Raw genomic sequence first — 17,450 nt, forward strand, 5'->3', positions numbered from 1 at the left:
GATTCTTCATCGGAAATCTCTGTTTTCTGTTTTAGACTGCTCACGTATTGAGCCGAACGTTGCCAAGCTCTTAAAAGATTTTCAGGTAAGCATGACTCGATCAAGGGAAATAACATCGAAGCACAATTATTTTTTGTTATTCCTAGAGTTTCAAGAGCTCGTAAGTGACTTTCAATCTTATCATGGAGAGTGGAAATATCCATCTTGTCTTGGGCCATGGCATTACTCAAAATGAGCTTTAAAAGTTCCCTCACATACACCTCAATAAGAATGTCATCGCGACCAAATCTAGCCTTTAGACTATCAATGATTTTTGAATAGTTTTCTTGCATAGCAGGATAGCTTTCCACAAGTTGTCGAGCTTTGCTGCCGGGTACTGTAGCCTGTATTAAGTAAACAATTTTATCATGTGAATCAATGTCAGGGTCATCGTGGATTTTTTTAAACTGGGCCCAAAAACCTAGCCACTCTCGAACATCTCCACCGAATTTCCTGAATTCTATTGTAGGTAACTTAAACTGACGCTTACCTAATCGTTATTGACTACTATGCTGTCTTACTCGAGAATTGGCACTATGCTCGCTGTGTATGTCGTTGTCTAAGCTAGATTCCTCAACCTTGAGCCTAAGATTTGTGTACTTCTTCAAATAAGTATCTCGAATCTCCATCTCCTCAGCTAGCTCCTTTTCGTCGGCATCTGTTTCTAAAAGCAGCTCGTACACCTTTTCATCCACAATTTGCAGATCCGAATATTTTTGTTGCACTACTTCCCAGGTCAGCTTAATGGAACGAGCCGACTTATCCGCAGCAGACAATAAGACTTCCAGTTCGTTAGCATTTTTCGTAAAAACTGCCCTCCGTACTTTACGATCCTTTTTGTGGATTTCCATTTCGATTCCCGTGCCACACTACCAATATACGTTTTCCTTCTATTTGAGTCCTGTCACGGTCGCCACTATATCAATTCTGTTTTTAAACCACTAGTTAACATGAAACTATCACTTTATTCTGTATATTTTTACACGGGAATGAATTATATATCTCAAAATTAACAAACTGTCAATACAACATATGTCATGTGAAATGAGTTTTACTATCTAGTTCAATTGGGAGATCACACAATGAATATTCAATATATTTGGCTCAACACAGCCAGATAATGCAATAAAATAAAATTAAACGTGTGTGCCGACAATGCTTACTTACTACTTAGTTCATTAAATGTTCAAATTGATGACCGCCCGCTTCCATACAACAATAAAGATTTTGCTCGAAACGTTCGCATTTCCGGAGTGATTCGACGACATTTGTCGACGATTCTTTCACGCAAATCTTCCAGCGACGCTGGCTGTGTTTTATAGATTTTACTTCTTAGGTATCCCCACAGAAAGAAATCAAGGGGTGATAAATCCGGTGATCGTGGAGGCCACTCAATGCTGCATCTTTTCCCAATCCAATTCCGTAGAAAACGTTGGTCCAAATACTGACGGACAATTAACGCATAATGTGGAGGAGCACCGTCCTGTTGAAAAATCAAATGATCTTCATCATACAAGTGAAACATTTTCAATAATATTAGTCAAGGCAGGGTCAATAGCGTCTTCCAGTAATTGTAAATACATTTGGCCAGTCAAATTACCAAGTGGAAAAAAGGACCCACCAGCCGGTCACCGAAAATTCCAGCCCATACATTTAATTTTTCCGGTTGCTGTGTATGCACCTCGTGAAAAACTNACTTATTTATTATAAAGTTTTGTCTGCCACTATTTTTGCCGGTTTATAAAAAATGGATGCTTTGACTTACCGTTGCTTCCAGACGGTTAGGGTCCACTTTTTCCCCAGATTTCCCCCCCCCCCCCTCTATCTCGAAAATGGCCGTTCTGCATATATATGTGGTATGAGAAAAAATGCTCCACATCGACTCAGCAGCTTATTTACCACACGGCAGAAAGTTCATGGACTTTTTGACGCGCCATATACTACTTGTAGACTAAGGTGAGCAGTCCTTCCGAGAGACTGTATGAGTTAATTTTTAAGAAAAGTCCTGATAATTTCAATAAGACCGATATGGAATATTATAAAAATATAGCATTATTATCTAATTTACAATATAGAAACTTCAACCCTTCCAGTCAATTAAAAGGTAATAAATCGTGGAAATGGAAACATATTATTAAATTATTAGTAATTGTAAAGGACACCCAGAAAAAAAATACGATGGAGGAAATATGAATGTCTTTAATACGAAGCCAGTGGAATATATACAGGGTGGCCAAATGAAAACGAAACAGAGCCATTTTCAGGAACTGCGTCAAGATTGTAGAAAAACGCTCAGACCCGTAGATTTTAGATTAAAGGGGGACATTCTTTGCTGATATTTTTGACTCCGCCACTTTCATCCCCAAGCATCACCCCAAAATACTTAAATGGCATTGGAGGTTGAGTAATATTTCTTTTGAAAGCTCTTACAATTCTCTTTACAACAGAATTTAAATTTTATAATTCCGCCAAATACTTTGAAAAAAAAATTACATTTTAAAATTTAAATTATGTAATTATGCTTATCAATTCTGTTTTTAAACCACTAGTTAACATGAAACTATCACTTTATTCTGTATATTTTTACACGGGAATGAATTATATATCTCAAAATTAACAAACTGTCAATACAACATATGTCATGTGAAATGAGTTTTACTATCTAGTTCAATTGGGAGATCACACAATGAATAATCAATGTATTTGGCTCAACACAGCCAGATAATGCAATAAAATAAAATTAAACGTGTGTGCCGACATACTCCCACCTGAGTAACATTAGGTGAAACTAAATAATGTGACTCACAAAAAATAAAGGCACATGTAACATAAATCTCATTAAGGGAACCTTTTAGGAGGTCTTAATATACGTCCACTAAATTTAAGTTTGATGGATTAATTTTTATCACTTCTAAGTACTTTGCTTTTCACTCCCGCACATTCTCTGTAGATGTTTTCGGGTACTCTGCTTTTGGTTTTCACTCCCGCACTAGCACTAGCTTCTTCATATTTTTGATAGGCAGAAATCTCTTGATCTATTACCTCCAGAGGGTATAATCTTTGTATCGGGCGTAAAAGTTGGCCACAAGCGGTTTGAAGACGAACAAGACGAATTTTACCATCTCTACCAGGGATTAATTCGATAACTCGTCCTAAAGGCCAGTCCAATCTCTTCGTTTTATCAATTCCAACAAGAACTACTTCATTTAAAAAAATAGGTCTCGAAGGTGCTTTATTATTCGCGAGCTTCAGTTGTCCCAAATATTCACTACGAAAACGGGCACGTAGTGCGTCTCGTAGCTTTTGTCTATATGCGATACGTCGCTTCAAAGAGTCTCTGTCCACGCCATCACAATCAGGAACTCCGCATTCCACTATATCTTATAAAAACATATTAGGAGTCAAAGGCGCCAATTCGGAAGGTTCATCAGATACATATGTAAGAGGTCTGGAGTTCACAATAGTTTCGCAGTCACAAATAATAGTCAATAATTCTTTATATGATAAAGAAGCGCGTTGCAAAATTTTACGTAGCAGTTTCTTAAGGATTCCAATGAGTTTTTGCCAAAATCCTCCCCACCATGGAGCCGCAGGAGGGTTGAAACGCCAGTTAATACGTCGAGCAGCACTAAAATAATGTTTAAGTTCTTCATCTACAGGATCGTCCCAACCCAGCTTTTGCTTCCATGTTTTCTGTAATAATAGTTTGGGGTATAAAGATGTAGGACAAGTGAAGCCAATAGGGTCGAAAACCTTCTGTGCCATCGAAATAATCTGTCTTTTGGTTATCGTTCCAGAGCTCGCTTCGATTCAATTTTTAGTGATCGCTAACACATCGTTGTTCGGATACCAAGACAATCCAAGCACAGATATAGGCTCAACTTCCGTTGAGGCATCCTTTCCTTGTGTATACTCCCACCCTCTGAGATCAAAACTGCATTCGTTCATAACAGCGATGGACTCACTTATAAAGCGGTTCAATGAAGCTTCGTCTTCCAGGCTCGTAACACAATTGTCGACGTAGAAGCTTTCAGACAATTTATCTATTGTTTCTGGGGAGTAAAAAGTACCAGTTCTGCTGGATTTTTTTCTACATAAGGCAAGATGATGTTCAATAGTTGCACCAAGAAGAAATGAACTACTGCTGATACCAAATACCACACGTTTGTGTCGATAAGTTATTTCTTCGCCATCCGTTCCTATCCACAAAAACCTGACAAAATCTCTGTCCTTTTGACTCAAGCTGATCTGCAGAAAGGCTTTCTTTATGTCAGATATGACTCCAAAACTATACAATCTGAATCTCAACAGTATTGAAGGGATAGATTCTATCAAATTGGGTCCAGTTTCTAAACAACTGTTCAGTGAAGGTTTTTCTTTTTCACATGAAGATGCATCGAACACAGGCCGTATCTTCGTAGTGCTGTTTTCTTTGATTACGGCTCTATGTGGTAAATAGTGAGCAGCTTCGTTTCCTAACTCGTTATTGGGCACCTCTTCTATGATTCCTTCCTGAAGCCATTCTTGGAAAACATGGTCATATGATTCCAATATGTGGTTTCTTTTCAACTTTTTTGTAGTCGAATCTAATCTTTTTCTCGCAACATCGTAATTTCTCGACAACGGGGCATGGCCTTCTAACCATGGAAGTCGTACTTCATATCTGCCCATCTCGTTAATTCTAACTGTTTGCTGAAACATTTCCTTTGCCGCTAAAGCCAATTCCTGTCTGTTTTTCGTCTCAGCCGGATCGGTAATACCTAACACATCCAGTGCCCATAAGTTGGAAATAGGCGCATCTTTGACTAACATGGACATGCTTACTAAATTCGTACTTCTCTCCGCATTAGGAACTTTCCCCATTAAAGTCCAACCCAACAAGGTGTCTACAGCGACTAGTCCGGATTTCAACAAGTGTCTACGGCCAGTATATAATTTTCCAATTACATCGGCTCCGAGTAACACCTCTATAGGTCCCTGACTGCCTACATCGCTCAAATGAATATTTTTCGCCTTCAATTCTTCAATCCACTCACCGAAATGTATTGGCTGGATACTGCTACAAATTTGATTTTGATCCAACATTTCCATGGTGCAATTATAATTGTTATCGCCGATTCTAATTTTATAACAATTATGAGATTGCTCCTCTGTTTTCTGTCCTCCAAACAAAGCATGAGTGATTGTTACTGTTTTAAATGGAACATAACCTAGTTCTTTAGCGGTGTCCTTCAAGATATATGATCGCTGCGATCCCGTATCCATCAACGCTCGAATTTCTTTTGAAGCAGAACCATTGCTTATGGTTACTCTAATTGTTTGCATAAAAACATGCGAGGAAGTTTGGCACGATAGCGCTTGTTCAGTAGATTTTTTCTCTTTTTCCTCTTCTGCTATCAAAGAAGCCTCATTTTTCGCTTTGTTAGCCAGTATTTCTGGACACATCATCGTAACGTGTGATTTGTTGCATACCATGCAGTTCACTCGTGCATGGCATTTTCTTGCCAAGTGTCCCATCTTTAGGCATCTAAAACATGCTCCCCTTTTTGAAAGAATGCTCTTCTTTTCTTCTAAAGAATGTTTTCTGAACTTAAAACAGTTTTCAGTTTCGTGCGAACCTTCACAAAAGGTGCATTTGGTAGTAATATCACAATTAACAAGTCCAGCGGCAGTTGCTGTCCGCTCATCTGTACATTTGTTCCCGAATTTCTGTTTAACTTTCTCTGACCGAAATAGTTTTTTGTCTGAAGAAATCGTGTTGAGTCCGAAACTTTCAGTAGCCAGCAAAATTCGCTGTTCGTTTTCTACTTCAACTCCTAAAAAATTCATCAGCCCATCTAAACGACTTTCAGAAGGTGATTCTTCATCGGAAATCTCTGTTTTCTGTTTTAGACTGCTCACGTATTGAGCCGAACGTTGCCAAGCTCTTAAAAGATTTTCAGGTAAGCATGACTCGATCAAGGGAAATAACATCGAAGCACAATTATTTTTTGTTATTCCTAGAGTTTCAAGAGCTCGTAAGTGACTTTCAATCTTATCATGGAGAGTGGAAATATCCATCTTGTCTTGGGCCATGGCATTACTCAAAATGAGCTTTAAAAGTTCCCTCACATACACCTCAATAAGAATGTCATCGCGACCAAATCTAGCCTTTAGACTATCAATGATTTTTGAATAGTTTTCTTGCATAGCAGGATAGCTTTCCACAAGTTGTCGAGCTTTGCTGCCGGGTACTGTAGCCTGTATTAAGTAAACAATTTTATCATGTGAATCAATGTCAGGGTCATCGTGGATTTTTTTAAACTGGGCCCAAAAACCTAGCCACTCTCGAACATCTCCACCGAATTTCCTGAATTCTATTGTAGGTAACTTAAACTGACGCTTACCTAATCGTTCTTGACTACTATGCTGGCTTACTCGAGAATTGGCACTATGCTCGCTGTGTATGTCGTTGTCTAAGCTAGATTCCTCAACCTTGAGCCTAAGATTTGTGTACTTCTTCAAATAAGTATCTCGAATCTCCATCTCCTCAGCTAGCTCCTTTTCGTCGGCATCTGTTTCTAAAAGCAGCTCGTACACCTTTTCATCCACAATTTGCAGATCCGAATATTTTTGTTGCACTACTTCCCAGGTCAGCTTAATGGAACGAGCCGACTTATCCGCAGCAGACAATAAGACTTCCAGTTCGTTAGCATTTTTCGTAAAAACTGCTCTCCGTACTTTACGATCCTTTTTGTGGATTTCCATTTCGATTCCCGTGCCACACTACCAATATACGTTTTCCTTCTATTTGAGTCCTGTCACGGTCGCCACTATATCAATTCTGTTTTTAAACCACTAGTTAACATGAAACTATCACTTTATTCTGTATATTTTTACACGGGAATGAATTATATATCTCAAAATTAACAAACTGTCAATACAACATATGTCATGTGAAATGAGTTTTACTATCTAGTTCAATTGGGAGATCACACAATGAATATTCAATATATTTGGCTCAACACAGCCAGATAATGCAATAAAATAAAATTAAACGTGTGTGCCGACAATGCTTACTTACTACTTAGTTCATTAAATGTTCAAATTGATGACCGCCCGCTTCCATACAACAATAAAGATTTTGCTCGAAACGTTCGCATTTCCGGAGTGATTCGACGACATTTGTCGACGATTCTTTCACGCAAATCTTCCAGCGACGCTGGCTGTGTTTTATAGATTTTACTTCTTAGGTATCCCCACAGAAAGAAATCAAGGGGTGATAAATCCGGTGATCGTGGAGGCCACTCAATGCTGCATCTTTTCCCAATCCAATTCCGTAGAAAACGTTGGTCCAAATACTGACGGACAATTAACGCATAATGTGGAGGAGCACCGTCCTGTTGAAAAATCAAATGATCTTCATCATACAAGTGAAACATTTTCAATAATATTAGTCAAGGCAGGGTCAATAGCGTCTTCCAGTAATTGTAAATACATTTGGCCAGTCAAATTACCAAGTGGAAAAAAGGACCCACCAGCCGGTCACCGAAAATTCCAGCCCATACATTTAATTTTTCCGGTTGCTGTGTATGCACCTCGTGAAAAACTCTTGGGTTTGAATCGGACAATAGCGGCAATTGTGACGATTTACCGTCCCGTTCAAGAAAAAATTGCATTCACCAGAAAAACAGATGTTAAAAATATCGCTGACAAAAACCGGAAAAAAGTGCCGGTTAACCGGGTTCCGTAAAAACCGATTTCAGATAAAACCGGTTAGTCGAATAGTTGCTAAAACCGGATATTCCAAAACCGGATATTCGAATAACCCGTTACTCGAATAATGGCCAAAATCGGATATCTGAAAATCGGTGCTTTGTAAAACTGAGGAGATATACGATGTTATTCACATATTCACATATTTTAAATTTTAAAGTTAGGTAAATCTAATGTTAAAAGTTAAAATGTTAAAACAGTTAAAACAGTTGCACTTGTTAATGTGATTCTTCAATTTATTTATTTATATAAATGGATTTGGTCGTTTGGTGTATGTGGGTGTGGGTCACTGTTTTTTTATCAGTCTGTGTCTGTGTCCCAGGATAAAATATAAAAATAAATTGTATTTCCCTTAATAGTTCATCCCCTTCTAATATGTATGTACTATGTAGCCTGTGCCAATAACTACATAACACTAAGACTATATTATGTTGTTATGTAGTTATTGGCTATAAAGAAATAATCCAATTATTGAATAATTGGTTATTTGAATAATCAAATATTTGAAGAATCGAATAACCGGTTTTCGGGTTTCGTAAAAATCCGAATTATCCGAAACCGGTTAACCGACTATCCAAAAAACCGATTTCAGTTGCCAGCACTAGTTAAAAAGAAACTGTGGATCGTTCCCTGCTCGCTCACTCATTATTTCGCAAAATTGCAAACGGCGTTCATAATCATCCTCAAGAAGTTCCTGGACTAATGTATTTTGGATGGATGGAATTTATTCTTCTCCAAAATGGTTTGTATGCTAGTTCGATTGATCCCAGACACAGATGCCAGCTGCCTCGTACTTAATGTAGAATCAAGATGAACTTGTCCCAAAACTGCAGCTTCACTAGCTTCATTAACTATAGATGTTTCAATTTCTCGTTTTTTATTGGCTACGTTACCAGTCACTTGAAATTTTTTTACTAACTCTAGAACATATTTCCTCCTGACATGTCGATCTTGATGTTGTTCATTAAATAGCTGAGCTGTTCTATTCGCACATTTATTGTTCATAAAGTAAAGCGAAATGATATCTACCCTTTCCGCAATGAAATAAACCATAGTGTTTATTTTCAAAAACGCAACTACCAACCAATGCTTCCAAATAATATTTACTAGAAAATAATTTGGAATCCACTAATTTTACGTTCATTGAGTGTATAGCATTCATTTCTGTTTTTTACAATTGTGTTTGTTTTTACGAAAGTGATAATTCACCTAAAACCAGTGTAACGCAAGAAATACTAAATTTATACCACTGGCGTATTTAACTCGAATGACATTTTTACCGTTACTAATTGTTTGTACATAAGTTTCAACTTAAAAATTCTTAATAAGTATTGGGCGGAATTATAAAATTTAAAGTCTGTTGTAAAGAGAATTGCTTTCAGCAGCTTTCAAAAGAAATATTACTCAACCCCCAATGCCATTAAGCTTACCCTTGCTTGGGGGTGAAAGTGGTGGAGTCAAAAATACCATAATGTCCCCCTTTAATCTAAAATCGACGGGTCTATGCATTTTTCTACAATCTTGACGCAGTTCCTGAAAATGTCTCTGTTTCGTTTTCATATGGCCACCCTGTATATTGGAATAATATAAATGAGCTTATTTCTCGAGTCGCGCTACTGCACGCATCATCGAGAGCAGGAAACGATTCTCATTTAAATGAAATTCGTTCTATCGAACAAGAGTTAAAAGAAGCCAGAGTAATATATTAATTTGTTTATTATAATGTCATTAGATAAATTCGGACGAGGCCATCGGTACATACGAAAAATGAAAGAAAATGATAGTTTATATGCCGTTCGGTATCAGTTAAAAAATACACCGAATGGAGATTACGATGTTGATTTTAACAGAATATGTAATGTGAACAATCCCTCTAAACCTCAAGATTCTACAACGAAGAGTTATGTAGATAACTTAATTTCTATGACAACAAATAATTTTCACAATGAGACTCGTAATATAGAAAGCGTCATACTTCAAATGGTTGAAAATAGAATGAAATTTTTAATTGATAATTCGGAAAAAAGATTAAAACGCGACCGGTTCTTGATAAACGTTTCACCAATGATGTCAAAGTAATAAACTCGCGATTAGACAAAACTGAATAGTAGTTAAGTAACGTGAGTAGACATACAAACATATAGATATTGATAACAAAAATGTCGCATAAAATTAAACCTACAAAAACAAATTGTTAAAGAATTACACAAGCCCGCTAGAAGAAAATTTGAAATTGGTAGTACTATTATTAAGGGTATAAATGATCTATGGCAAATAGATTTGGCAGAATTGTAACAATTTTCCTCACTTAATAGAGGATTCGATTATGAAGAGTAGCAAGATTTCTTAATGAATTTAAAAAAAGGCATGGAGATGTATACATATGACTTGTAATACAAACAACCAGAGTTTGGATGAATTATTCAGCAGTTATGAGGATCGGTCATTATTGTTTGATCACTGATCTTTCAGAATTAGTTACGAAAAACGTTACTAATCATAAATCAAAAATATTCGTTTGTGATTCATGTCTTAATCATTTTTCAATAGAGTCTAAGCTTATCGATCATAAAAATCTTTATTTAATCCTGTTAAAATTTCGTTACCTGACAAAACAAATAATGTATTAGAATTTACCAATTTTAAAACTTTAATAATGAAACCTTTCGCTATATATGCTGATTTTGAATGTTTTACAAGAAAATTGAATTTAGGTTTACCTAATCCATTAGCTTCTTTTACCATTAAATCCGAAAAACATGAGCCTTCTAGCGTTGCTTACACTTTAGTTTGCTCTTTTAACGAAAAATATGAGAAGTTTAGGATATATAGGGGTGCGAATGCAACTAAGTGGTTCGTAGATTCCTTGAAAATTGAATGACTTGAAAACATACTAAAAAAAAGAAAACTGCAAAAAATTAATTCCGCTTCGAAATCGCAGATAAATGTCATGTGATCACAAGATCGACAATTTTCCGAGATTCATAATAATATCCGTGGAATTACAAAAAACAGAAATTTTATTTAAAAAACCGATATACATATACCGGACTTACATCTTAGAGTTATCGAAAAATTAGCTTTATGATTTTTATTACGAATATGTAAAAGATGATATCTGATATCAAAAATATGTTATACAGATACAGACTCATTTGTTTTCGAATTCACTCTTAAAAGTGGAGTAAATACCATAACTATTTATAATATTATTAAAAGAGATGCTCGCACATATTTCGATATTTTTGAGTATTCGGATAATAACATTTTTGGTATTGAAAGGGTTAATAATAAATTACGCGGTTTTATGAAAGACGAACTAAAATGAAAAATAATGACAGAATGTATTTCATTAAGATCCAAAGTATATACTTATAAAGTCGATGGTTGCGACGTGAGGTGTAAGATAAAAGGTGTAAGCAAAGCTGGTGCGAAAGATATAAGTTTTGAGGATTTTTTAATAGTCTTTTTAAGAACAAACAGAAAATTGTTAATTTCAATACAATTAGAAATGTTAATCATGAAAATTTCACCATTAATGTGAATAAAGTTGCATTAGATTCGTCAGATAATAAAAGAGTTATTTTACCAAAATATTATGTTTGAGCTCATCATGCCTTATACCCAATAGTACCAATTTTCAGTCATGCTATTAAAACTTTCCCAATTATTGAGAAATTTCAAAATAAAATTTAAACTTTAAACACCCTGTATTTCTTAAACCAGCGACATTCGTATAAGGCATGATGAGCTCAAACATTATATTTTGATGTCTAGTATCTCCAGTTTAGTGTTGATCCATTCTTTCTGACTCACCCTGTATATATGTTTGATTTGTCGGTGCTGCGAGAAACAACTACTTCGAGAGCTATTTGCCCCTACCGGCATGGAATTATACTCGCACACCCAGTACAACAGCTAGGATCGTTCGTCAGTCCACCCACTAGAGCTGGGTCGCTCATGAACGACTCGCACGAATGTGCCGGCACATAATCTTGTGCCGTGAACGAACGACTTGCAACGAAGGAGCTAATCGTTCATCGTTCATACCGGCACCTAATCTGTGACCGGCACTGAGCGAGCACTGAACATTGAACGATCCGAGAGCCGAGCTCGATTGTTCCACTCTAGCTCCAGAGTCAGAGGTAAATACCACGACTCACGATTGGACTACAGATATGTGAATTCTCCATATAAGATGTATGCTATGTTGACTGATTATCACGACAGAAATATAATTTAAGAATAAGTGAGCCGCAAATATAAAAATAAATGTTTATTATTAGAATACTGTAGAATATTTTAATAGGACATATAATTGTTTAAAACTGCAATAAATTATGATCAAGATATTAAAAATAGAATAAAGTTTATTTCTCGTAGGTAAATAAACGGAAAAATTATTAAATTAACAAAATCATCTCGAATGCAGTTATAGGTAATAGTTAAAAGTATGTTTGCAAATTATGTAGATATCTATTGCAAATTATAATTTAAAAATATAATTTGCAATTGGGAGACTTTTTCACCTTGTAAACTACTTGGTTTAGCAGTAACAATTTGCCCTGCTTTGGAAAAAATCCTCTCACACGGGACAGATGATGCTACGACATGTAGTAAATAAGTGTTGTTAAATTATATAGAAAATAATAATAGAGAGAGAAATAGTTGTTTTTTTTTAGGTGGAGAGTTTTCCTAGTTCTAAAAAAGAACATAAAATCGATTAGCCACCTTATATATGGAGGCGAAGGAAGATGTAAAGAATAGGGTCATTTGTAATAAACACGATTTTGTTACTTGTCAAAACATTTTCTGAATAAGTGCCACCTCCCACCAGTTATGCATATTAGGCACAGCCACAAGTTGAAAGAGCAGGAGTGAGCAAGAGACGAGTGTTTACTTGAGCAATTGTCAGCATAGTCAACATTCAACATCTTGCACGTGTCGTTCAAATGAACGACTCGCATTGAACAGCACACTTAAATGAGTTGTGCCGCACGTGCCAACACATCCAAAATGAACGAGCGACCCAGCTCTACCACCCACTGGGCACAGACCGGTTTCGGACTTATTAGTCCTCATCAGTGTGTCATAGATGCGACAAACGACCCAGCTGTTCTTCGTCGTATCATCACGAAGAGGAAATACAATGTACGCGGGAGCCAATGGCTCCATCTGTTGTGCGGACTCCCAACTGTGCCATTCAAATGGCTACACTAGGAAGCGACCTGCTAACTGCAGGTACTTTGTTGCACGACTGCCACCCACAGAGGGCGTAACACAATGTTTGTCAAAACAAGTCAAAATATAACAAAATTTTGAATAAACAATTTATTAAATTTCAAACTCCATTCATTCCAAAGTGTGTTGCATTGTATTAGTTTGTGAGAACCGATTCCTGAGAATTTTCTGACTCCCGCCGTTACAGCTAGACGAATACCAAAAGTATCCCTGTTTCTATGCCGTAAAAAAATAAATTGTACCATAATGAAATGCTCGTAATGAAGCTTTACAGCAAATTGCTAATGTTGTATCATGTATTAGGTCACTGAAGAAGTAAAATAAAAAATCTCTGGATTGCGAATAACATATCTGGTCGAAAATTTGAGAATTCAAATAAAAGTGGCGTCGGGGTGAATTCTGTAAGTTGTAGATACATTGTTGAAAAAATAATATATAATTATTTCTGTAGATATACGAGCCTTGTAGACTATCTATGTCTGATCTACAATTTCCTAATGATCAAGATAATTCAGAAAGTCTAGTAGCACCGATATTGGAAAGGAAACCACCAATGTGTTCGAAATTTTCTGAATTCACTGAGAACAATTATGACAAATCAGAAACTCAGTTTGTTATAAGTGATGTGGAAGAGGCTGAGGCAACTGAAGTGGACACACAACCTTTGTTGAATGTTTAGATATCATCCAAGGTGACATATTTAAATCAAATTTGAATAGATAGGTTAACATAAAAGATGAAGGTTTTGTTTCCTCAGTAATCAATTGGTGTTGGAAGTATAAAAATTGGAAAACATAGTCATGACCACACTATACTGTCAGGTTCTTTTCAATGCAAATAAATTAATATTTGTTATTTTTTAATTAGAAACAGGTAAGCGGACAAATATATTATTCAGTAAATATTTGTTCAAGGAAAAATATTACATAAAAAACTCGGCTTATATTTTTAAGAATATCATTTTTTGGCGTCGTATCATTTTTGTTTTATTTGTTATGTATTTTATAAATAAAAATACAAATAAAGAATTTTTACTGAAATTTTAATAAAAATCAGAATAATGCTGCAATTATTATACACTGTACAGGATTTTTAAATAGATTAATATATACTTAAAAATAATCATAAACATTAAAACAAATGAATTTCCATAGTCATAAAGCTATATTTAAAATATTTATTTTTAATAATAATATAATAATCATTTTGCCAAGGTACAGCGCCTTTCTCAGAGACAGAGTATTTTATGAATTCCTCCCTAATATTTACCGCTAATTTACTGGTTCTGTTGCCTCCTTGAAAATTTTGCAGTGCCCATTCTTTCACCAATTTTTCTTCAAAAATTTCTTTATAAACGGGATTACTTTTAAGAAGGTAATTGTGTAAAATGCAACAGGTTTAAAGTTATTAATTCAACTTTATCTGGATTTAAAGTTACAGTATTCAAAAGTACCTTAAACAGATTGCTAAGAATGCCAAATTCATTTTCAACTACCCTTCTCGCTCGTGAAAGTCGTAGTTTAAAATGCGTTTATCTACAGACAAATTTCTATTTGGAAAGGGTTTCATCAGCCTATTGGAAAGGGAAAATGCATCGTCAGCAACAATAACATATGGCACAGGAGTTGTACGATCTGGTAAAATAACGTCTGGAGGAAAGTTCAAAATGTTACTTTATACAGGGTGTTTCTAAATATCATGTACATAAGAGAGGGGGTCATTCTTTGGCTTATTTCATGACTAAAAGTTCATATAAACATAGGTCCGAAAACGCTTCGTTTTTTAGTTTTTTCTCTATAGCTCCCATAGTTTTTGAGATATTTAGCTCAAATTTGGAATATAGGTTACGCTGTAGGGCTTACATCATTGGACATGCCAAATGGTCGTGATATTCTACAGAGTGATATTTTTTCGGGGTTCATGCCCCCTTTTCTTCCTCTGAACTTTTGTGAGGTGCGCCGCTGGTAGATTCTAAAATCAAAATTGGATTTTATGTTTTGTTGAGAAACTGTTTTACCTCTTATGATATTTTCGTATCTGCGACCGTTATCGATAAAAAAAATAAAAAACGGTTTTATGTAATTCGTTAGATGAAATTTAAATTCTTAAAATGATCCAGTAGGCTCTGGATTTATTTAGATAATCTCTTGTTTCTATTAATTTTGACAGTTTATTCTCCACTACCTGTTAAAAATTAAAGCTGGGATGACCCATTTCAAAATTCATAAAATTTGGCATTGTTGTGAGATTATAATGAGTATTTAAAACACTTTTACACCTTACAGTTTATAACATAAACCTTTAATTTTTAAACATATGCAGACCCAAGTTACGATTTCAAATGCGAACTGTCAAAATTAATAGAAACAAGAATTTATTTAAATAAAGCCAGAGCCTACTGGACCACTTTAAGAATTTAAATTTCATCTAACGAATTACATAAAATGATTTTTTATTTTTTTTTCTCGATAACGGTCGCAGATACGAAAAAATCATAAGAGGCAAAAAAGTTTCTTAACAAAACATAACATTCAATTTTGATTTTAGAATCTACCAGCGGCGCACCTCACAAAAGTTCAGAGGAAGAAAAGGGGCATGAACACCGAAAAAATATCACTCTGTAGAATATCACGACCATTTGGCATGCCCAATGATGGAAGCCCTACAGCGTAACCTATATTCCAAATTTGAGCTAAATATCTCAAAAACTGTGGGAGCTATAGAGGAAAAACTAAAAAACGAAGCGTTTTCGGACCTATGTTTATATGAACTTTTAGTCATGAAATAAGCCAAAGAATGACCCCCTCTCTTATGTACATGATATTTAGGAACACCCTGTATAGCTTTTGACAAAGTACTATCACGAAAGACATCGCCAACGCTAATACGGCCATTGACACCAATATTAACATAAATAAATGCATAATTAGCATCAACCAATGCCAAAAGAATAATGCTGTGATAGCCTTTATAACTGTAATAGTAAGACCCTGCACTTCTCGGAGGTGTGAAATTTGTGTTTTCTATCCAATGCGCCCAACGGAAAGTTCCACAGAGAATCAAAATCTTTGTTGTCTCGGATTTGCAGAACTCGAAGGAGTCCGAATGATAGGACTCGTTGGAGTCTATGTGTACAGCTGTTCCGAGGTACGGGTCTCGATGGAGCCGGCACAGTCGGAGATAGGGTCTTCGTCGGAAGTTGTCAGCCCCTGACGGTATGACAGGTCTCAAAAGGAGCCTGGAAAAATATACCTCGATTGATGCGGGGTCTCGATAGAGCCGCTGGCTATCAGATTGGGTCATCACCGCAGGTTGGGCTTCCTCGGGCGGAATGTGTCGTGAAGCGAGTAGTGGTTGCTAAGCACTATATTACCTCGTAAGGTACTTCGTTGAAGGTAGGCAGCCTTGACGGAATCTCGTTAAGCGAGCCTGTGAGCTATGAGCTCCAAATGACTTGGATTTGGTGTCAGGGTTTTTACATCAAACCATGGAAGATATGTTAAAAGATTTATTGGACAGTATTAACAGACAATAAGTTCTCTTGATTAACATACACAAGTTTTTATCATAGAAATATATTTATATAGAATAAGCTCTGTTCGCTCATTTACGCGCTATGTTCTCCCACTAATGAACTGCAAACGCCGCAAGTCGACGTTTGATCGCTTTCCAGTAAAGGCCTCGGATCTCCATACTTTTGGCGGAGCGCTCTTGAATCGTTCGCCAAAATGTCCACCAAAAAGCGCCCGTTGTCGACGTCGGACCTCGTTCCCCTCTGACCTCTCCGGAAATTGATGTCGGCATCGGGGATTTTGGAGTTTTTTCCCATTTTGAAAAAAACTCTTCCCTCGGTCTCGGCTTAGACTACCGATCATCGCATCCAACCGCCAGAGCGGTGGGACCTTCGGAAGACGGTCCTTTCGGCCCAAAGACGGGAAAATTGGAAAGTATGGTGAAATTTCTCCCGTCTTCGTAAAAGGACTTATGGAGGTCTTGATACTGGATGGATCTCGTTCAGTAGTGGTATGATGATGCACGGCATGAAGTAGTACCGTGGTTGGAGGGTTCGGCCGAGATCGCGCGGACACTTCCGGCAGCTAGGAAGACGTGAAATGCTATTATGGGTTAGCTGGCCGTTAGTAGTCGCACGATTCGGCTCGAATTTGAAAGTGATAACCACATAGGGATACTCTATCGTGGTTTTGAGGTTCGGCCGAGATCGAATGAGCGGAAGAGCTAAAAATGCGGAAAACGTAAAATCCACGTTTTCCCGTATAACGGCGTTATTGCTCATCCGATTCGGACGAAATTTTAGGGGAGTAATGCCAGCGACTTCAGAAGTGCTGCATTAAATTTTGAGACTGATACCTCAGTAAGTTCTTGAGTTATTGGCGATAGCGTCCTTAGACCAATTG

General features: G+C 36.5%; 2 protein-coding genes across 2 annotated transcripts in view; both read right to left on the bottom strand.

The window, feature by feature from the left end:
* Nucleotides 1-890, bottom strand: part of LOC111692054 (protein unzipped-like) — a 6,002-nt gene extending 5,112 nt beyond the window's left edge. The window contains exons 1-2 of the mRNA XM_023455752.1: nucleotides 561-890; nucleotides 45-383 (exon numbers count right to left, since the gene is read on the bottom strand). Of these exons, the coding sequence (XP_023311520.1) occupies nucleotides 45-383; nucleotides 561-890 (669 nt within the window). The remainder of the gene's footprint in view (nucleotides 1-44; nucleotides 384-560) is intronic.
* A 2,959-nt stretch (nucleotides 891-3,849) lies between these two features.
* On the bottom strand, nucleotides 3,850-6,786 carry LOC111692055. The gene has a single exon (XM_023455753.1). The coding sequence runs from the start codon at nucleotides 6,784-6,786 to the stop codon at nucleotides 3,850-3,852; it is 2,937 nt and encodes a 978-aa protein (XP_023311521.1).
* Nucleotides 6,787-17,450: the final 10,664 nt, after the last annotated feature.

Source organism: Anoplophora glabripennis, unplaced genomic scaffold (assembly GCF_000390285.2).
Source record: "Anoplophora glabripennis isolate ALB-LARVAE unplaced genomic scaffold, Agla_2.0 scaffold885, whole genome shotgun sequence".
NCBI lineage: Eukaryota > Metazoa > Arthropoda > Insecta > Coleoptera > Cerambycidae > Anoplophora > Anoplophora glabripennis.